Raw genomic sequence first — 21,966 nt, 5'->3', positions numbered from 1 at the left:
TTAGGTTGGGCGGGCTTAGTGGGCCGCCCTGCCCATGAACATCCCCTAAGCCCGCCCCGCCCATGAACATCTCTTCAATACTCGTATGATGATATTGCTCCGCATCAAAAGGTTGGGATGTAAGTAATGCTCTTTCATCATAATGCCCACTAGTTTTAGTGGTGCTAGAAAGAAAAAGAAGCGCCAATTTGCCACTAAAGAACGGATGCACTTGCAAAGCCTCAGGCCATTTAAATTTTAAAACAGCAGCAGATAATACTTTATTGCTACTTGTGCTAACTAAAACAGGTCGTGTTTTAATTACGTGTAATTTAAGGAGGTCATGATATTCTAGTAGTATGTGTTTCACAATTTTGGTCCTAGCTCGTTTCAATTTACCCATCATTTCTCAATAGAGTTGTTTGGAACCCCTAACAAACAAAGATAATGTTTTATGCTTATCATTATCTACTTGTATTATAAGAACTTTTTACTCTGTATATAAATTTATTATTGTACCTGATTAACGAGCACTTAATTATTTTTATCATTCCCTCTAAACAAAGGGTGTACATGTTTATTTGTTTATTTATTTGTCAAAATCATTTCCTCTACACGGAGGGTGTACATGTTGATTTAACATGTAACAACATTGATATACCTTACAAGTACTCCATGTGTTTCAAATTACTTGTGGCATGAGCAAATGACACAAATATTTAATATGGTGAAAAATCAAGGATTTGTTTGGCATTACTGTGGTTCTTAATATTTTGTTTTTTTTAAAAAAAAATTTGAAAAATTATTTCATAGAAAGAAAAGAAAATTTAGTCAAACTTATATAAACATTATTATTTCAATCACATTTTGTCAGTTTTCAAGGTTCCGTCGTCGATTTGTCGTCATGTTGATAACATGTTAGCTCGCTTATGGTGGCGTTCCTCGACTGGAACCAAGGGTTTAGCTCTACGGTCTGCTTCTCTGCTTCATCTCCCTAAGGGACTAGGAGGTCTAGGTATTTGCAGTTTGGAATGTTTCAATTCGGCAATGTTAGCTAGGCAGTGTTGGCGCATTCGTCAACATCCCAAACTCTTAATTTCGAAGGTTTTATTGGCCAAGTATACATCTCTTTTCTCTTTACCTTCAAGTAGGATTCTTAGATCCTGTTGGGGTTGTCGTGGATTGCAGATTGGCATGGAAACTATTGCTAAGGGTATCGCTTGGAAAGTTGGCTCTGGCTCTCAGGTTCGCATAGTTGAAGATGATTGGGCTCCAAGGGTACCGGTACAATTCAAACATTCTTGTGGTGGGTCAGATGTTCCGACTCATGTATCCTCTATCATTAATCCGCGTTCTTATGCATGGGATCCTTTAGTGGTTCACTGGTTCTTTGATAACAAGACGGTATTCCGGATTCTTTCAGCAGAACGCCCTCTAAAGCCAATGGATGACTTTATGTACTGGAAGTTTACTCGGGATGGCCAGTTTTCAACCAAGTCTGCCTACGCTATGTTAACCTGTCAAGTAGCGGCTTTGGGTATCATTAGGCAGGCTTCTGATTCATGGTGAAAGTTTTTCTGGGATATACCACTTCTTCCGAAGCTGAAGGTTTTTTGTTGGAAGATTATTCGCAATGCTCTGCCACTTTCGGATTGTCTTCATCGGCGTGATTTACCTATTAATTCAACGTGTGTGTTCTGTCGTAGGGAACCAGAAACGCCGTCTCATTTTTTTCGAGACTGTGCTTTCGTTAGTACCTTCTTGGTTTCTCGGCCCTTAGGCTCGGTTGGTATTAGTTTGGGTTTTCTGCCATTTGAGGTTTGGTTTATGGAGTTGATTTCGGGTTTTAGAAGGTCTAAGGATTAGAAAGGTATAACTTCTTTGGTTTGCATTCTTTGGGCTATTTGGCTGGGTCGAAATCAAATCATTTTCAATCAGGCTCTTCACTCTCCGGCTTCGATTTTCCACATTTCGGAGGATTGGATGACACATTGCGAGAAAGATGGTGTAACACCCTAGAAATTCCTTTCTTTTAAAATACTTGTTTTGCCCTGTTTAAAACTTTAAATAGGAAAATCTAAGATATTACCACCACCGTGAAAACGGCTAAGGCAACTATCAAAAACACACAGCGGAAGACTCTCCTTTAAAATATTTAAAACGACTCAACTTAAAAAGTCAACTCATGAAAGTAAAGTCAAACCAAAGTAAAATAAAGTCAAACCTACAATTTGGAACCATTATAGGCCTTTAACAAAGCCAATTTAATTTAACAACCTTACGTTAGTTTCACAACAATAATAATATAATATAATAAAAGGAATAACACATCATAATCTTATGGAAACTAACATGATTCACTCTTCACTCATGCCCATCATGAACATGCTTCATCACCTGAAAAACTTCTCTCTACTTGTTTCCACTACTCTCCATTAAAAAAGGGTCATCATAGAGCCAAGGTAAAGACAAAGCCAACAAACACACAATCAGCAAAGCTGAGTACATAAGCGTAATTAAACACACTAACATGCTTTTACCTATCAACATAACTTACCTTGTTGCACTTGTTTTCAAGCACACAACATACAAAAAAACTTCTCAACTAAGTAACTAAATAATTTATTTAGTTTTGATTACGCATCGAACAGGTTTCCCCCTAACCTGCCCCAATAAAGGGGTACTAACACGGGAGCTAACCGTGCCAGTATAAAAGAAGAAACACTTGTAAGTGGCGGAATTCCTGCGCATAATAATAAAAGGAAAATACAGCGTCCTGTACTCCCAGTAGAAGTTATGGCAAATATAAAGTCGCATAACCCCCCCTCCCCATATGTTCATACTCAAGGTATATACGTTCCAAGAGTTTTGGTGTGTAATCTCTTTCACTTTACGTTCTTTACATATTATTAAACTTGGTGATGACTCTCAAATCATAATAACATCAAACATTATAATCAAACAATTAAACACTCCATTTTAATTCTTGAATAATTAGTGACTACATAATATCTAATGTTGAACCCTTTTTAAATCTACCTCGGTGTTAAATATACCTTAAACGCTTAATGCCCCAAAAATCCTATCCCTCGGTGTTAAAAACACCTTAAGTGCACTAAGACACCAACATACAATTTAATCCTCGTGTACATAGACACTTACATAGCTCCTTTTCCATGCTTATAGAATCAATAAAAATTATATGAACCATAATAAAATTCTTTTTCAATATTCCAAACCAAATTAAACATTTAGTTTAATTAAACATGTTTTCTATCATGCCACAAATAAAAGTGTGGTTCATATTTAACATGCCAAACAACTATTTTCAAATCATTAATCCATCACTGTAACACCCCAATAATTCTCTCTTAAAAACCTGTGAGAAACCTGTAAATAACCTGAACAAATTCAAGAGAATTACTGGTGTGCTACCGCCACGTGTTCAAACGTTAAGGCTATCTCAGAAATTAGCAGCGGAAAACCAAAACATTTTTAAATAAACCTCAAAACAAAGTATTTAAATCAAAATAAGTATTACAAGTTGGAACCATTAAGGCCCTTATTCAAAACCCCAAAGAAATACTAAGTGATTAAATTCAGTGTTTAAACAAACTTAAACCAAGAGAAATAGTGTCAAATAAAATCGAGTTAAAATAAAGTCAAACTTGCAAGGCAAAAGAAATGTAAGCAACCAACTCTCTACTCAAGATCCCACAACCCTGATGAATGCTGCATGTGAGAGGTTATTCTGCTCCCCAATATTACAAGTGTAAAAATTGGATCGTCACAGGGTCATTGAAAGGCGAAGGCCATGACCAAAGAAGGACACACACACAAAAGCACGCAATCAGCAAAGCTGAGTACATACAAGCTGCAAAGTAAAATAAGGAAGTACTTAACATGCTACTAATAATCAATCATATGCATCATTAAATAACAAACTCAACACACGACTCGATTATCCAATTTATTAAGACTCCACTAGTTAATAGTAGTTAACTCATTTCAATTTATTCATTGGATTAGCAATAGACAAGGTTGTCCAACCCATGTCCCATTTGGAACATCAATAAAGAAAAACCCCATGCCTCCTTTCGGAAACATCAATAAACATCCAACGACCACGGGCGCGACTCCGTGACCGTAGTTAGTATGAGATCTCACCTAACTCCTAGTTTTGAAAAATATTTGAAATAAGAGACTCGTAGATCAGACGGCCTCGAGAAAAGTACACGGCTAATACCCCATGTACCCCAACCCCTGATTGTCATTACTCCAGAAGTGCACCAATCCAGAGTTTTATTGCTCATCCATCTTGCACTTTACGTGATTTACAGGTTTAGACTGGTGATGACTCATATGCATAACAATTCAATCAATCCAATATCAATTCAATCAAGTAAAACAACTTTTCAATTTCAATTCTTGATTTATTAGTGGCAAGCAATATTTATTAATTATTCCTTTACTACCTCGGTGTATAAACACCTTGAGTGCATAAGGCACCCCAAACTCTTAACCTTGTCTTATAAGACATGAACCATTCCTTTACTCATCCTATTTCATTAAACCATGAATGAGTAATAATTAAATCGTTTCACCAATCACATACCTTTGCCTCTAAGCACACCTTGCATAATTAGTACATAACCAATAATTGCAATAAGAAATAGTGCACATCAAATGAAATTCACAATGTATAACCAAACAATTTAACCCAGTCATCCCTAGACATAATACTAAGTTCTCGATCCATCCTTAAATATGCACCTAAAAGCAAGGTTTTGTAACTTGTACGTACCTTGAGTAAACAATTCGATTGGCCACTTTAGAGACTAAGAATCACCTTCTACAAAGTCCTCTCCTAAACCAAATAATAAGGAATAAATCAATACCAAAGCAATTAAAATTACAGCAATACTAAAGCATTTAAAAACCTCTCAAACCATTAAAATAAAGCCCTTAAATTAATCCCATTAGCCAAAACTAGTAGTACAACATCCCAACTACAAGTTTAGGTGTTAAAATCATGAAAATATAGTGTTTTATATCAAATTACAGCAACTTTAAAATGATTAATTAAATCTGAAAATTTGGTTTAAGCATGTAAAATAATCCCATAAGCATAATTATTTGAAATAGTCATTATATAACAATTTAGAGTGTTAAAAACCCAAAAATACATCAATTCAATGCAATTAGAGGCTTCAAAATAGAAGATACAAAATCTGAAAATTTATTAATAATCAAAATAATTGAACTTAAACATAATTTACACATAATATAATTAGATAACTTAATTAGTACGTTTTAAACCCTAAAACCATGAAAAATCAACATTCAAACCCTTAATTTTTAATTAAACCAAATCTGAAATTTTATTCAATAAATTAAACATGATAAAACTCATAAATTTATAATCTTTTATAACCCAAGTATAATATCAAACCATAATAATAATAATTCATGAACAAAATTTCAATAAAGATTAAAACTTTAATTAAAAATAACAAGAATAAGAGAAGGAGAAATAAGGGGAAGGAGAAAGGGAGGAAGAGGCAAATTGCAGTGGTGGCAGCAGGTGGCTCGGCTGGGCGGCGGCAGGGCGGTGGACGGCGGCAGGGCAGTGACGGCGGCAGGGCCGCAGCGGTTTCAGGTTTGTGTTGTTTTTTTTTTGTTTCTTCTTCGTGAAAGCAGTAGGAGGAGAGGAGAGCTTCTCTTTTTTTTATTTTTTATTTTTTTACGTGAGAATTGAGGGAGGAGAAGGAGAAATAAGGGTTTTTATTTGGGCTTTAGTTTCCTAATTAGATTAGGAGTAGTATTCCTAAATAGACTAGGATTATTTGTAAATCAATAAAAATACACTACTTTATTTTAAATCCTTCCATAAAATAATTTATTTAATGAAATTACCATAAATATAATTACAAGAATAATATATAATTAAATTATAATTAAATTAAAATGTGGGGGACTACAATCTACCCCTCTTAAAAGAAGTTTCGCCCTCGAAACTTAACTCAAAAACCATAATTTTCCAAAATCATTCAAACTTTTTGTGTTTTGTATTGCTGTAAATTGCTTGCTTCTTAACAAACATACTTAACAAATCGGACTTTGTACTCAATGAACTCATATTTGGCTTAAGTGTACATACTTTTATTGTATGTAAACGCAATAATAATGCATAATGATAACCAAAAACATGCAAAAACGTGTAAAATCACAAATAAATCATGCTTCGTAATTCAATCATCAATATTAACCAAATCACAATTTCCAATTATAATCTAGCATGATGCTAGTTGGAATTAATTAATCAAGCCTAGCATGTTACTACATCATCAAAAATATGCTAAGTACGCGAACGTACCTTGAATACGATCTTAATATCGCCACGACTAATAGAAATCACTCACTTCAAAGTCTCCTACAAATTAAAATGATAATAGAGCATTAAAATCCACTCTACACAAATTTCCAGCAATATATACTCTTATTAAACCACTCATAATTTAATTAAAATAAGCTGAAATGGGTAATTAAAATTCCTTAAATAAACTTGATTTTTAGTATACTACCAAAAATTCCAGCAATATATATTAATAAAAACTTGCTGTAATTTGGCTTTAAAACACTTAAATTAAAGGTTTAAACCACCCTAAATCATAATCCTTCAATAATTAATTATTTATGAATCTAGGGTTTTAAAATTGGGGCTTTTTAATTAAAATTAAAATTTGAAAATTAAATTACACCATACATAATATCAATCATCATAATTTTAACACAAAACCCTTAATTTATAATTAGATCTAAGGTTTAAACAAAAATTAAAAACAAAGATTGAATTTTTTTTTTTCGAAGGGGAGAAGGCCGGACGGCAGGCCGGCGCCACTGTCGGTCGCCGCCGCTACCGGCTGGTGCTGCTGGTGGCCGGCGGCTCACCGGTGGTGGTGGTGGCTGGCGGTGGTGATCCGAAAACAAGAGGAAAAAGAAAGAAAGAAAAAGAGAGAAAAATAAAGGAGAAGAGAGAGAAATTTTACCTTGGGTTTTCTCCACTTTGGAAGTGTTGAATATTTATACCCCTTTCTCTAGAAACCCTTCTTACCTAAACTTTCCCTGTTTACTCTTTCCTAATCCCTTTCCTAAACAAACTTTATTAAAATAAAACTTTCCTAAAATAAATTCCAACTTAATAAAATAATTAATTTAAATAAAACTTTCATTTTCTAAAATATTTCCAAACTTGTTTAAAACAAATAATTAAAATATCATAAATAATTCATTTCAAATTATTTAAATACCCCACAAAATACTTATTTTAAATAAAATACGTATAAAAATACGGGGTATTACAGCTGGGGTATTTGCTGACCGACATTTTATTCCACGTCAACCTCGTCTTTCTTCCTTGGTTCCTGTCTCTAGGTGCTTATGTGGTTCCACTAATGATTCTTTGGATTTCTGCTTAATTTTTTACGGTGCTTGGGATTCTCAAGATAACGTTGCAGGGACAGGCTTGATTTTCCGGGTTACCCAGTCCTCAGAGGTTTTAGGGGGTGGTTCAAGAGCTTGTCGATCTTCGTCTGCTCTTCAAGCGTGTTTATGGGCTCTTCAGGCTACAAGTTGTCGGGGGTACCTCCGACTTCTTATATACACAGACAACACTACTCTTGTTTCCCTTCTCTGCCGCACTTGCTCAGATGATATCTCGTGCGCTTGGCTTTTGCAGGATATTCATACTGCTCTTTTACCTTTTTCAGCTTGTCATATCAGGAAGGTTCATCGGAATTGAGTCTCCCCTGCTCATTGGTTGGCTGCGGAAGCTCGTCGTCGTAGATTTCTGTTTTGGTCTTTCTAGTTTTCTTTTATTTTTTTATTTTTTTTTTTGAAGGAAAGGTAGTACGAGCATTTTATTAAATTAAATCAATGTCCGCCAAAGCAGTAATACTTTGGGGAAATGGTCCAGTACAAACTAACTCATCACACACACCGGTATCCTATCTAGCAATACAATGGGTAACCGTATTACATGCTCGTTTAACATGAGAAAAAACACAAGAATCAAACATAAAGCTATCTTGTCTAACATCTTCATAGATAAGATGAATCGGGGTCAGTCCACTTGACTTGCCTTTGATGCCTTGAATAACACTCGTCGCATCGCTCTCAACATGAATACTGCAAAAGCTAAACCGCCTAGCCAAAGCCACACCGTACCTAGCAGCAGCCCCTTATGCAATATCAGGACTTGTGTAGGGGATTCGTCGGGTACCAGTTAATAGCACCCTGCCACTCTCATCCCCTCACCACAGCACCAAGTCCCACCATCCTTCCACTTCGAACATATGCATCAACATTAATCTTCACCACTCCACCAGGTGGGCAGACCCAATCAGAACCAACACTGGTAGCACCCGAGCCCTACATTGCAGGCACCATCATCACCCTACGCTTATAGCCACCAAACTCATCCACCATCTTAAAAAATCCAGCAGCAACTTGAACAACATTTTGCCTCTCATTGTAGAAAACGATCTTATTTCTACAAAACCAGGCAGCCCACATCAGTGCCCCCACTGCAATTAGGTCCTTTGTTCTCAATTTATGCGCCAGCCACCTCCATCTCTCTATAAAAGACCCAGCAGGAGCTTCCTCCAAGTGCTTCGACATATCCCCATGTAGCCATATCTCCTTTCGCAGCTTCACAATGAAAGAGAGAGTGAATAATGGTCTCAGTTCCATAACCACATACCTGACACGATGCATCAACTGTGATATGCCTATAAATAAGTCTTTCTTTGACAGCCAAATTACCCCTGCAAGCACTCCAAATGAAGTGCTTGAGTTTTGGAGGGCACTCTAGCTGCCATAACCCCTTCCAAAGCTTTGCATCATCACTAGAAACTCCACTACCCACACTGACATCCCCCTTCAATCTTGCCAACCAATAGCCTGATTTTACAAAAAAAATTCCATCCTTGGTTTGGGACCAAAACAGCAAGTCATCAGTGTTTCTAGCTGACAACGGAGTAGAAAAAATAGCAGCACAAATATTCGCAGGAAACATATTACATATCAATTCTCTATTCCACTCTTCGTTGTACTCTGATAGTAGCTCACTTACCTTCATCTCCATATTGCTCGAGTCACTTGGGGTTGGATAAAAAATCGTTTGGTCATCACATATCCACAGATCAGAACAGACATTAATATTATGCCCATTTCCAACCCTCAAGGCCAGTCCATCACGCAATAAGGACTTTGCTCCCCATATGCTTCTCCACGAGAAGCTTGGATTATAGCCCCTATTAGCATCCAAGACACTCGAATGCTTTTAATATCTCGTCTTCAAAGTGTAATGCAGCAACGTATCATCATGTTTGAGCAACCTCCAGGCTTGCTTAGCTAGTAAAGCCTGGTTGAAACACCTCAAATCCCGAAATCCCAAACCCCCCATAGTCTTCGGAAGACACAATTTTTCCCAACTCTGCCAATGAAGTTTCTTTGCATCTTCCCTAGACCCACACCAAAACAGACAAAGGAGAGTATGAATTTCATCCAACAGTCCATCCGGAATCCTGAAAATACTCATCATGCTAGTTTTCTTTTATTGTTGCTTTTGTTTTTGTAGTTCTTCTTGTCAAAAAAAAAAAAAAAAAGAGAGGATAATGTGACCACATTTTAAAGAAAGTAAGAGACAATTTAATTAGGCCTTTACTTATTTTTTCAGATCAGAAAAAATAAATTCATATCATATCATCGCTTAATGAGCGGTTTTTATCGCAACATATTTTTGATTTTGTAATGAAATATAAAAATTATGTACGAGTATCAATAAAGTACACATTATTACGAATCTAAGAAGCTCCCACTTGATATAATTTTTATTATTATATAATCTTATATATAAGGTTAAAATTTGGTCAAAGTAGATAATCAGAACTGATAACATCATATCGTAGAGAAAGGATAGCATGTGAGAATTGAAGTAGTATATCTAAATTTATGAAAGTGATTTGATATGTGATGGGTTGTGTCAGCTCAGACTCAGATATCACGCTCTCTCCTCTGTCCTCTCCTCCTGTTATATTTGAACATAGACCATAAATAGGACACACTCAAGAGTAAGGTACTCCACTATTCATCTCAGCTTTCTTTACATTCTTTAGCCAAGCCAAGCCAAGCCTAGCTAAGACGGAAGTAGAAGTGGAGCCCAGCATTGTTAGCTTGTTGATTTACTCCTTCCTTTACTTTACTTGCCTTTTTCATTTCTCAGTCTTGTTCTGGAACCCCTCTCCCTCTATCCCTCTCTCAACTCCCCACAAACAGAGAGAGATAGTGAAGGTGGAGTAGTCATATCATATGATTAAGTAAGAGAGTAGCCTTGATTAATGATATGGAGATGGACAGACAAGTAAAACAACGACCTCGACGACTAGGACTACCAATGGTGGTGTTAGTGATGATGATTAAGGTGGCCGAGGGTGTGTGGTGTGTTGCTCGCAGCGGCGCCGACGACGATGCATTGCAGTCAGCACTTGATTACGCATGTGCTGCTGGTGCTGATTGTGGACCCATTCAACAGTCTGGCCTCTGTTTCCTCCCCAACACTCTTCAGGCTCACGCCTCCTACGCCTTCAACAGCTTCTACCAGCGTAATCATATGGCCGCCACTTCTTGTCAATTCTCCGCCACTGCCACCCTTGCCAAGACCGATCCTAGTTCGTTTTTACTCTTTTCTTTTCTTCCATTTTTATTTACTTGTTCTTTTTTTTTTTTTTTTTTAATCTTTTTCATTCATTGACTACTTGGTAATCAGGTTACGGATCTTGTGTTTACCCTTCTTCTCCAAGGTACCTCTACTATTCCTCTTTTTTTTTTTTATTACTAAATTTGCTGCTTCTTTATTCTTGGCTTTCTTTTCACACTATTCCATCCGAATAGGAAATTGTATAAATGATACTTGCTTGCCAGGCCAATATTATGCATAAAATGCTTTTGATCATGTATAATTATTAAGCAAGATGGAGTAGCTTATTTCCCAATTATTTAAATTACATACAATATTTGTAAATACTACACTACATGCTACTCACTCCACTATATGCTCTATAATAGGAGTATTGAATTCAATGTAGCCTACCAACAAATTCCAAATTACTTGGTTTCACTCTAGTATGCATGATAAATTGGTAATGGTAGTATGTACTCTGTCTATGTAGGAAGATGCCAAATATTCAAATTAAAGCTCAAACAAACATAAGTCAGTCATTGCATTGATGGATTCAATTACGAAGTATATTCCAACCTATATACAGTATATTTAGTGGGGTCAGATGTTACTAGTTTGAAAATTGCATGGCCCCCTTGCTAATGGTAAATTGGTATATGCAATTCTACCCGTGACCTTTAACCTTAAGCCCTGTCAGGCTGTCACCAATACCCTCTCTCCTATTTCCCCATGCCTTTTTGAAAGTCTTCATTCACTTTAGATATAATTTTGAACGGGAAAAATTTCAAGTAAATGAGAAAACTCAAACAAGCATTGATTTTGGGTAGTATAGTGAGCCAGAAGGAATGTGAACATACTCCGTATATGGTTTACTTATTATAGCCTTATAAAAGGGTTTCCCACAAGTGGTTTTATAAAATGGACACATTACAAGGTCTAGATACTTGTAAAGTGCATCCCTGTAAATGTTACCGTGCCGTGTTGTTCATCCAAACTTCCAGATTCCTTTCTTTTTACCTTTTTTACTTTTTCAGTATACTTCACTCCATTTATGTACAATTTCAATTACATCCCCATCTCATCCATCACAACCATTTTCCAGTTTTTGTGTTTTATTACCATCAAAAGTTGAGCTTGCTTGACCCTACGGAGTCCTATTGTTTTATTCATCCCACTTGCCCATTTACAAATTGCAAATGCGCTTTTCATTTTATTTTTTGAATTTCTCAATTTTTAGGCATGTCCTTGGAATAATGGTCGACAACTAACAAGGTTCAACATTTACAATTTCCACCCCTATTTTATGGAGCACTGTACTAGTTAGTAGTACTAATAACTTAATTAGATCAGCACTACTTTCTATGTGCATTTTCCCTCTTCTACTAAAGGAATTATATTTCTAGTTCTAATAAACTAGTGCATCACCTTGTAACCTCATCATTTCTAACAGAAAATATGTGCTGTAAGCCGGTAATTGCTAACTTGGAAGGAGGGAACCTAATTAGTATGACTGATTTGATCAAGACTAAGTTTTTTTTTTTTTTTTTTCCTTCTGGTTTATTGAATCATGCTTGAGCTTCATCAATCTCTGTTGAATAGTATTACATGTCTTCTTGTACAATCTCGACTTCAACTGAAGGAACTTAGGAGCAAGCGATACTTCTGCAAGTTTTTTTTTATCTGTAGATAGTATCTTTGTTGAATCAATGAGTATTCTATCTCCTGCTAGTATTACTCATTGCATGCCATTGCAGCTACTTTAACATTACATCACAGACCTATATTAATTATGTAGGACCAATTTTGCAGCACTGCAGGAAGCATAACATCTAATACGACAGGAGCCACACCAACAACAAACCCCTATGGAACAGCAACACCCTTCTCCCCCACCACGATGTCTCCTACGACCTTTGGTGGTGGTGCTGGAACAGGTCTGAATCCCAACTACATGGGACCTCCAATTTCTACTACCAATGAATCAAAAGCCCCCATTAAGTCTTCATTGCCTCTTTTGGAGACACTACTCATCGTACTACTGCTTGCACTTGCCATCTATTGAAGAGGATAGAAGGGAAGGAGAGTAAAAGAGGTGTGATCACATTTTTTTTTTTTTTTCTTTTTTGTTAATCCTTAGAAGGCTCACCACAATTTTGTACGAAGCTTGGAGGTGTTGCATAACTTGCATTAGAAATTAATGAATGAACTTGATTGTAGTACTTTTTATCATCTAAACGCACTTCATATCCTTAATTTGGGAGTTGTAGGAGCTAAAGCTACTACATTAGTGAGTGATTGACAATTCCGTTCAGATTGAGACTACTTCAGGCTCTTAATTAGTTCGTATTCATTTACTTTAACTTTTGGCTAGTTTTGAGAAGATTTTACTGCTATATATGCTAATTGATTAGGCTGCTCCATTCATCTATAATTCAAATTTTAATCACTAGTTTATCTTAAATAGTGCCAACTCCTCCCCTGTTTTAGTTTATTTTATTGAAATATTCAAGTAATAAATCCTTTGATGAGTTTGAGTCAGTAGTAGCTATTGCAAAACAAATTAAAGTCGCAGTCTTATTTGTAGAAGTCTGAGTTAGGTGATAACAAAGTAAAGCGACAATCAATTGTAGATGTTCCGCGACAATAAGCATAATAACACATGACAGGGTAAAGATTATGAAGCAGGATTGTAAATAAAAACGGAAATTAAAGGAAGCACAAACAATTGATGATTGTGAATTAGAGTAGTTTAGTAAAGGGCAGTGATGGGTTTGGTGTTTAAGCATAAAACATTAATTAATACGTAGGTCCAGCCTCCAGGTTCCTAATTAATGAATAGCCAACAGCCTTAAAATCCTAAGAATAGGTACTAACTAATACGGAGTAAGATAACCTTATACTCCGTACTGTGACTAATGAACAAGATAAAGTAAAAGCAGCAGTAGAGAAGTTGATCTATGGTTTAGGATGGAGCACCTCCAGCAACCTCGCGAACAACGTCAATTTGATCTCCATCTTGAATATCCAACTGTATGTATGTAGAAGGCTTTAGTTATAATCATAGCAATGCAAGTAGAATAATGAGAGAATATGTATTATGTAGAGACATAGTCGTACGTACGAGTAGTATATAAGAAAGAAAGAGGGGGAAGGAAGAGTACATCAGAGGGAGTGGCAGAGCAGGTAGGAAGAATGCGATTGCCATTGAAAAGGAAGCGAGCAGTGCCATGTTGTATGTTGTTAACTTGGTAGTATTTGTTAAATGCCTTTGCTATCTTTGATTTCCGAAGCACCTTTATAAATGTTGCCTTTTCATTCTGAATTTATACAAATTAATCATACAGTGTATGAACTGGAAGCAAACAATATAGTTGTAGTAAATCAAAAGTACCTGGTTGACAAACTTGAGATACATAAAGTTGGGGTCGACCTCTTGTTCTTGCTCTTGCTCATGTTGTTGTGGTTGATGTTGCTCCATTTGTTCTCTCAACACAGATCAGGCTTTGTTGGTTATTTGTTGAGAATGAGAGAGAGATAGAGAGAGGAAAGAGCATGTAATAGAACAAGTAAAGGAGAATAGCAAAGACATAGAGTGATATTATTTTTTTGACAAAGATATTACTAAGGCTGGAAGGGAATACAAGTACACATTCCACTCCACACACAAAATAAGTAAGAATAAATACATGTCTTTATTATTGAACCTGAATATAGCTCATGGATGGATTTGATATGACTACTGCTACTAGACTTAGTAAAGCTGATTATCTTTTCATACACGCTAACTCTCTCAATCCCCTGCTCATTTCATACACGCTAACTGTCTCACTCCCCTGCTCATTTCATAGAGCCCTAGTCACGGAGTACTTCTGTAGTTTTGAGATGCTAGTTAGTACCCAGTACTTCAGTAGTATGATTAATTGGGTTATTTGTTATTAATATCAACTCATTCTCATCATATTTACAACCATCCCCACCTACCTCACCACTGATGAGTGATCTCATCACCACCTAATATCTCATTCCACATTTATGATTTATCCTATGCATTCTCTACAACCATAATTCCTAATTTCATTTTTACTAGTACGTTTTCCCAAACCATTCAACTTTTTTTTTTTTAACCAATATTAATTACCGCATCAATCTACTTCCTTAAAAGCATTAATCCATTTTCAACTAGTCCGGGACTACATTGTAATTAGCTGATTAGTATTGCATCAACAATTAACCCACTTAATCATATCATTCTATGCACTTGTTAATGATCAAAGGAAAACTTTTAATTAACTACGGAGTAGTACATACATATTTCTGTTTTAACACAAATACATACACTATAAATCCAAGGACCTAGAAGAGTATTAAAAACTTGAAAAGCATAACTACAGTGGCCTACTACATCTAAACAGCAATTAGTGAATGGTCCAAATTATTAATAATCCAATTTAAACAATTGGGTTAAGAAGGAGCTTCATCCCAAATTATTAAAGCTGATGAAAGCAGCAGCAGCACCACCACCACCACCACCGTGTACATAGCTGAAAACGTCAAATACATCTCCATCCCTCATGTTTAGCTGCATGCATTTTTCATACTCATTCAAAAATCAAATTTTTCGATTGGATTAAAGAAAGAAAGAAAGAAAGAAAGAAAGAAAGAAAGAAACGTACATCGTCAGGGGTGAGGTTAGGATTGACACGCATGCCGTCAAAGGTGAAGTGAAGTTGGTGAGTCAAATTGTGGTGATCAGAGTATGCTTTAAAAGCTTTGCCAAGATTGGCATTACGCAGCACCTTAAAAAAGGTTTCTTCATTGTCCTACAAATACCAATTTATCTTATCTTAATAAATACACATAGTACTTGAAATAAATGAATACTGTAAGATCAAGTACAAGATGAAGCATGTGCATGGCCCCAAATCCCCAATAAGTATTCCGAAAATGAAAAAAAGAGACCTGATTCACAAACTTGAGACGAACATAATGGTCGGAGGCAGAGGAAGACGGACATAGTGCACTTGTCTTGTGGTGTTTGTAAGTTATAATACTCTCATTGCTTATCTTCCTCTTTTCCGCCATTGCTAGTGAGCTACGACTATTCTTTTTAACCTTTCTTTTCTTTCACTGAGTTACTCACTTTCCCTAAATTTGAAAACAATGAGGAAAGATAGAAGACAATAAATGGGTCAACTCACTTTTTAAAGGTAAAAGTGGGAGAATACAACTCAACCAAGTTTCTATTTTCTACTCGGGAGGAAGTCCTAATGTCTAACAGTTAGACATTCATTGTTACAGTATTTAGTATTGTATCCGTAACAGTAACAGTATTTAATATTTACACCCAACCAACAGTTACTTCTCCCATTTAATTAATTACCTTGTTTTCCCCTCAAAAGCTGACTTCCAACTCGTTTCATGCACCAGTCTATTCATTTTGGGAAATTGATATACCACTAGGCACTACTCCTATCAATGCAAGGCTGTCACTCACTCACACAGTCAAACGACAGTAGACTAGTACACACATTACATTTACCACTCCGACTTTACATACTACATTACTACTTAAGATTGATGATCATGTCATTTGCATAAAATAATCACTACTCTAATTAGTTAGTAAGTTCAACAAACAAGTACCACTTTAATCCACCAATTAGATTAGAATTAGAGACCGGAAACTTGATACAACCATCTGACTGCAAGTTCTCACTTCCAATAATTAAAAACATCAAACACCACAGCTCCTTACCATGTTCGCTGCCATTACAGATCCAATAGCCTTCTAAGAGGAGTGATGCTCAGCTTCGTGGACAGCACTCCCTCTTAAAGGATAATACCCTTGTCTGTTTCTCATTATTTAATACATCAGCCTCTACCTCTTGCATTGCATTGTACACCAGTGAACATTCAAAGACTACAATAACAAATTCTTCGTAGCACATAATGTAAAAAAAAAAAAAAAAAAAAAAATCGTAAGTATACAAGTAACCATAGAATTTTACAATTCTTAAATTTCAGTCTGCTACATCAACATTACTCTGTTAGTTGTCATCATATACTACACTATGCTTATCCTTGGAATTTTCCGTTGTATACAGAATACAGCATCAGACCTCATAAACTAAACTACAGGATAAGGAGGACAAAGAATGCAATTTCAGATATGTGACACAGCCAATCCTATGCCGGCTTCACAAAGAATACACATCATCTCCATGGTAGATGATTGAGTTTTAATCAGGTGCTCAAGGGGAAAAAAGAGGAAATGCACCCATTCTGAGTAGAGGAAAAAAAAAAAAAAGAAGAAGAAAAATCATTTACAATACTATACCTAACTTACAAAGTCTGATATCATTCACTTTCTATAAAGTCTGGAGAGAGTATGGTTTTAAACAGCTCCTTCAGATTAGCCAATACATGTCGAGGCCCTAAGCTTTTAATCCCAACATAATTCAACAACTGCTCTATGTCCTGCAATATCCAAAACAATGGGAAGAAAAAATTTAGTTAATTGAGTAAGAATCTTTAGCTGGTGATTTGCGGATTTTCATCCAAGTCAGTCCCATATCTCATCAAGCACTACAGATGAAAAATGAATATAAAGGAACATCAAATGACGAGCAAAAAGTGACAATTCTATCTTGCTACGGAGTATACAATAAGCAAATTAAAACAAGAAAACTAGCAGAAACATACAATTATATAACTTCAACTCAAAAATCTACTGCGACCATAGTCCGGAAAGTGGCAGCAAACATTTATTAAAAAGGTTCACAAGTAGAATTTGCAGGCAGTAGATATGACATTTATTAAAAAGGTGCATAATTAGCTAACCTTGTTCAATAAAAATATAGCATATGCTGCTCTGGTGGCATCTTGCCCATCTAAAAAAAGGGGAAATTCCAAACACTTCGTATTTGCAGAGGCCAAGGCAGTTGAGGAGGATCCTGAAGATGTGGGATCAATCGAGGGTGCATAGTCTTTAATATACGAATGAGAACCACCAATGCGCAAAGGATAACGCAAAGGGACATGTAAATATGTAGCTATGAGTGAGATAACCTGCAAAGGACCAACTCAACGTATTAATATCATCCAGTCATTGTTGCTGCTTTCTTTTTCTAACAATTCTAAGTAATTGGGAGGACTGTAGAAGGGGGTTAAATGTTGCTCATGTGGATTTTCTTGCAAGTCAGCTGAGCTACTAAATAACTATGACTGGCTAAATAGAGTGCACGTTATAGACTTATAAATGAAAGCATCTGAAATATGAAATATGAAATATCATAAACAAATCTATGTATGAGCAAAAGCAATTAGCCTGAAGGCTAAACTTATCAAAATTACTAGTTTCCCTAAAATATGAACATGCTATGAATACTTATGATAATAAACATTACATTACTCAAGGAAAGAGAAAGTACACACATGGGCAACATATCCAAGAGCAGTTGTCGACTTCTGAACCTGCTTCTTATCAGTGAAAAAAGTCAACTGAGTAAAAGGAAGCATATTCAGCTGTACACCTGAAATAGTCAAGATTCCTTGGTTCCTTGATTTGTTCTCATCTAGAGTTCCGCCAGGAGTCCCTGCATATCGATAAAAATTAAGCAGGGGGAAAAGATTATTTGTATGCTGTGGTGAAAATGAGTACAGAGTAATAGAGAAGTTTCATAATGCATATCTATCGTAACAACATGCATAATGGTATCCAACCACTATAAAGCTATAAGAATGAGAGACAAGGGTAATCTGATTAAGGATATCGAAAAATGCAAAAGCTAGTTTCATAAAACCGGACTGAGCACTTATGTAAAGAGTTACATATAGAGATTTTAATCAGCCCCTTCTTTATGGCACCAAACCTAATTCCAGATTTAAAAGAAAAAAGAAATCAAACATCTTCTGTGAATTGGCTAAGCATCCATCCCAATCACTAACACCCCCCCCCCCCCCCCTTCCCTAAATATGCATACACACACTTCCAATAGAAATGGAAGTCTTACAGTAAACATATGATTTTGCTTCATCATTCAACTTGTCAGAAAATCTACTAAGGAACAATATAATATCTCACCAGGAAACGAATCAAGTTCAAGCTCCTGAGTTGCACCAACCATGGTCTAGACTGGATAAAGATATGCAACTTGGGAAACCATGTGTTGTTGTCTCACTCTAAGCATCTTTTGCAGACCATTTAGTTGAGCAAGACCCTGTTCTCCCCCAAGTAATCTACCAGATTCCTGCAGTAGTATAGCAGAGTAAATAGCTGCACTGCCACATTCACAAACAAGTAAAAACTGAACAAGAGTAGTTAACAAGACTACATGAAACGCAAAGGCGAAGAATAACAAAATTGAAGCCCTTCCTACAAACCATTTGTAAGCTAATTACACACCTAACACATTGGCAATCAAATCATGGGTAAGATTTGGATAAGAATGAAGTTAATTAGAGATTATAGAATCGCAGAAGATGTAAGCAATGAGACAGAATAGGAAATAGCACCTGCAGTCTTTTGCGCGCAACTGAAAGAGATGTCCCGGAAACAAGTAGAGACTTAATTTCAGTAGCAAGGTGGTCCTCTTTAGTCTTAGCATGTTCTTCTACCACCTTAGCTTGCATCAACATGTTTCCCATAACCAGCTTTCTATCTTCCAATCTTTCAGAAATTTCATCGAGTTGATTCCTCCGACTCAAGGATTCCGATTGTACCTGGAAAACGATGTCCAAGCCCGCTAAACCGCGGGCAGTCGGATTAAAGCCCCGTAAATAAACAAATATCATTGCCCAAATGTCCATGTATCTGCTAGTCTGCTACATTGCTAATGGCACTTGTTCACATATAACTTGATAATCCATCTCCCCTTTTTAAACATAATTGGCAAACAACTATCATTATCAAAGAATGATATTATTCAATTTAACTAGAGGAATAAGTCAATCAAAGTGAAGTTGAATAAAATTGAAAAACTACAGTTTGATTAAGGATTGGAAAAAGAGTTGGGGATCAGAAGATACCTGAATTAGGGTTTGAAGGTGATGTTGAAGAGCGAGTTTCTTGTTCTGAGCTTGTTGGAGAGCAGAAGAAAGACTGGATAACCTCGCAAGTTCTTGTTCAAAATCTTGCCATTGAATCACTTTGAGTTGGGGATCCATCAATTTCAAAATCAAAACGAAAAGGGGAAGTGTAAATTGAGAGAATTTGGGAATTAAAAATCGGGGGAAGTTGAAGAAGATGGAACAAATTCGTCATCAATTTCAATTTCATTTCAGCATTGAAGAAGGTGATGGAAGATCTTGGGCGCATACAAAGAGGAGGAGAAAGAAGAGAAAGGCGAAGGGGAAACCGGGTCTACACACGACGTACTGCACTAGTCCGTATAATTATGCCAGCGTTACCCACCCCATGATACAAACAATCAAATTTCCCATGTGTATTATGTGATCATCTATTCTCACGGAATTAACCCGGGTCGGGTGGATCTATGAAAGGTTCCACTTCGACTCTTATGACTTATCACCTCTTAAGACAAAAGTTCAATATTTACAAGTTGCAATGCTCAGCGGTGATAATTTTCTTCCTTAAATGAACTATTGTATTTGGATTTGTTTCTCTAACCAAATGAATTACTAGCTACTCTATGGTTCCTTTTGTGACTGATAATCAAATTATAAAATTTTTAATAACTTCATATGTTTTTTTACAATAATAATTGAATTAGTTTTAGTTAGTTGTAAGGAGATTCACTGTTTCACAATGCTAAAAGGTTCTCTAGTAATAAAGCAATGTAAAATAGGCCACCCCTGCAACACAATATTGGTCACATATTTTCAATGGCATCCATAAATAACATCACAAGGACTTTTGAATCTCCATTAAATATATGTATGTCTGCTTTGGTTTTAAATTGCTAATTTAGTCTTTACATCATCTTTATTAATTTAAGTCTATCACGAGACTTTATATCATCACAAGGACTTTTGAATCTCCATTAAATATATGTATGTCCACTTTGGTTTTAAATTGCTAATTTAGTCTTTACATCATCTTTATTAATTTAAGTCTATCGCGAGACTTTATATGATGACCGGCTAGTGATCATATATGATTTCAAACAACATTATATAACCCTTGGGATGCATCCCTATAATCTTGAGAGTTTTTGACATGAGACTCAAACCTCTAGACTTGGTTCGATTTGTGTGTTATAACTTTCTGTTTCAAACAATTATCAAGTTGTCCTACAAGGAAAAGTAGTAGTAGCATTATGCATGGTTAAGATGAGGATGTATTTGATGTCCTCTTAATATCTTGTGATCATCTTATGTCTGCAAAGAAAACTTTTCCATCCGTTCTTAGCCATAGCAAATGTCAAATCGTGTTCCATGTTAAGGGTCGTTCGGTTCACTAAGCTGGAATGAATTGGCCTTGGAATGGATTATCATACTTGAGTGGTATGAAATCTATATCCCATACCAATCCAAAGCTGTTTGGTTTAATCATGGAATGGGTTCTCATACTTAACTAATAGTATGGATTATGAATCCTTTGAGAGGAGGTGGGTATGAGATTCCAATGGAATGGGGGTGGAGTTAAAATCTCTTAGGTATGAGATTCCATACTTGAATAGCCCAATTAAACAAATAAACCCATAAATAGATTCTAAATCCATTTCAACCCATTCCAAGAAGTTCAACCAAACAGCACCTTAGGGCGTGTTCAGCGCTAGCTTTTAAGTAGCTTTTAGGTAGCTTTTAGTGGTTTGACCAAGTCAAACCACTTCTTAACAAAAAATATGAGTGTTTGACAAAGTAGTGGTTAGGGTAGCTTTTAGTGGTGGAGGAAGCTTTTATGAAAAGTTAGAAATTAAAGATTAGTTTTTGAAATTAGATGTAGCTTTTTAGGTAGCTATTAAAAATTTAATCTATAGTTTTAAAAATAAAATATTGTTTTTTATATGTAACAGCTAGTCAACCGCTATTTTACCGAACACTCATATGTAAATTATTTATATTCACAGCTAACAACTTGTTGACAGCTAACAGTTACCTACACAGCTAACATTTACCTCCATAGTTACAGCTACCTTCACAATTATATTTTGCCGAACACGCCCTTAGTATATTCTCTTATAATTACTTGTTTGACGTTTGACTTGTGCACCACAATTAAGGAATAGATATTAATGGTTCTTATCTCAGCAAATTAAGTAGGAATATAGAATTATTAAATGCTT

The 21,966-nt window shown here is 35.9% G+C and overlaps 5 protein-coding genes across 6 annotated transcripts in view; 2 read left to right on the top strand and 3 right to left on the bottom strand.

The window, feature by feature from the left end:
* The window catches only part of LOC145622613 (uncharacterized), a 104,016-nt gene that overhangs the window by 76,939 nt on the left and 5,111 nt on the right, over positions 1-21,966 (top strand). The gene's annotated exons all lie outside the window — the stretch shown is intronic.
* Positions 8,284-9,124, bottom strand: LOC145622610 (uncharacterized). Its single transcript, XM_081676415.1, has 3 exons — positions 8,741-9,124; positions 8,464-8,688; positions 8,284-8,409 (listed from the first exon to the last, which is right to left on the bottom strand). Exons 1-3 carry the CDS (start codon positions 9,122-9,124, stop codon positions 8,284-8,286), a joined length of 735 nt encoding a protein of 244 aa, XP_081532541.1.
* LOC145622630 (PLASMODESMATA CALLOSE-BINDING PROTEIN 2-like) lies at positions 10,199-13,050 on the top strand. The gene is made up of 3 exons (XM_081676444.1): positions 10,199-10,709; positions 10,808-10,841; positions 12,530-13,050. Exons 1-3 carry the CDS (start codon positions 10,385-10,387, stop codon positions 12,780-12,782), a joined length of 612 nt encoding a protein of 203 aa, XP_081532570.1. The 5' UTR covers positions 10,199-10,384; the 3' UTR covers positions 12,783-13,050.
* Positions 16,566-20,093, bottom strand: LOC145622625 (vacuolar protein sorting 38-like). 2 transcript variants are annotated; one of them, XM_081676439.1, is made up of 6 exons: positions 19,748-20,093; positions 19,235-19,464; positions 18,804-18,969; positions 18,155-18,315; positions 17,561-17,788; positions 16,566-17,197 (listed from the first exon to the last, which is right to left on the bottom strand). In XM_081676439.1, the coding sequence occupies exons 3-6, from the start codon at positions 18,844-18,846 to the stop codon at positions 17,078-17,080; spliced, it is 552 nt and encodes a 183-aa protein (XP_081532565.1). In that variant the 5' UTR covers positions 18,847-18,969; positions 19,235-19,464; positions 19,748-20,093; the 3' UTR covers positions 16,566-17,077. The 2 variants fall into 2 exon arrangements, with proteins under 2 accessions (XP_081532565.1, XP_081532564.1); XM_081676438.1 differs by having other exon boundaries at positions 19,235-19,441.
* On the bottom strand, positions 18,850-19,885 carry LOC145622609 (vacuolar protein sorting 38-like). The gene is made up of 3 exons (XM_081676414.1): positions 19,748-19,885; positions 19,235-19,543; positions 18,850-19,026 (listed from the first exon to the last, which is right to left on the bottom strand). Exons 1-3 carry the CDS (start codon positions 19,883-19,885, stop codon positions 18,850-18,852), a joined length of 624 nt encoding a protein of 207 aa, XP_081532540.1.

This window comes from Chenopodium album, unplaced genomic scaffold (assembly GCF_948465745.1).
Source record: "Chenopodium album unplaced genomic scaffold, dcCheAlbu1.1 scaffold_31, whole genome shotgun sequence".
Lineage (NCBI taxonomy): Eukaryota > Viridiplantae > Streptophyta > Magnoliopsida > Caryophyllales > Amaranthaceae > Chenopodium > Chenopodium album.
Note: the sequence above shows the minus strand (reverse complement) of the source record. Positions and strands in the feature narration are given on the sequence as shown.

Excerpts from the sequence above, each read along its gene's own strand:
- LOC145622630 (XM_081676444.1), top strand. The coding sequence starts at position 10,385 with ATGGAGATGGACAGACAAGTAAAACAACGACCTCGACGACTAGGACTA. Across the intron at positions 10,710-10,807 it reads CCTTGCCAAGACCGATCCTA|GTTACGGATCTTGTGTTTAC; the intron begins GTTCGTTTTTAC and ends CTTGGTAATCAG. Across the intron at positions 10,842-12,529 it reads GTTTACCCTTCTTCTCCAAG|CACTGCAGGAAGCATAACAT; the intron begins GTACCTCTACTA and ends CCAATTTTGCAG.
- LOC145622625 (XM_081676439.1), bottom strand. The coding sequence starts at position 18,846 with ATGGTTGGTGCAACTCAGGAGCTTGAACTTGATTCGTTTCCTG. Across the intron at positions 18,316-18,803 it reads TGAACTTGATTCGTTTCCTG|GGACTCCTGGCGGAACTCTA; the intron begins GTGAGATATTAT and ends ATCGATATGCAG. Across the intron at positions 17,198-17,560 it reads CTATATTTTTATTGAACAAG|GACATAGAGCAGTTGTTGAA; the intron begins GTTAGCTAATTA and ends TGGATATTGCAG.
- LOC145622610 (XM_081676415.1), bottom strand. The coding sequence starts at position 9,124 with ATGGAGATGAAGGTAAGTGAGCTACTATCAGAGTACAACGAAGAGTGG. Across the intron at positions 8,689-8,740 it reads CAGTTGATGCATCGTGTCAG|CTGCGAAAGGAGATATGGCT; the intron begins GTATGTGGTTAT and ends TTCATTGTGAAG. Across the intron at positions 8,410-8,463 it reads CTGCTGGATTTTTTAAGATG|GGCTCGGGTGCTACCAGTGT; the intron begins GTGGATGAGTTT and ends CCTGCAATGTAG.
- LOC145622609 (XM_081676414.1), bottom strand. The coding sequence starts at position 19,885 with ATGGATCCCCAACTCAAAGTGATTCAATGGCAAGATTTTGAACAAGAA. Across the intron at positions 19,544-19,747 it reads ACCTTCAAACCCTAATTCAG|CAGACTAGCAGATACATGGA; the intron begins GTATCTTCTGAT and ends TTAGCAATGTAG. Across the intron at positions 19,027-19,234 it reads TTGCGCGCAAAAGACTGCAG|TTTTTACTTGTTTGTGAATG; the intron begins GTGCTATTTCCT and ends ACTCTTGTTCAG.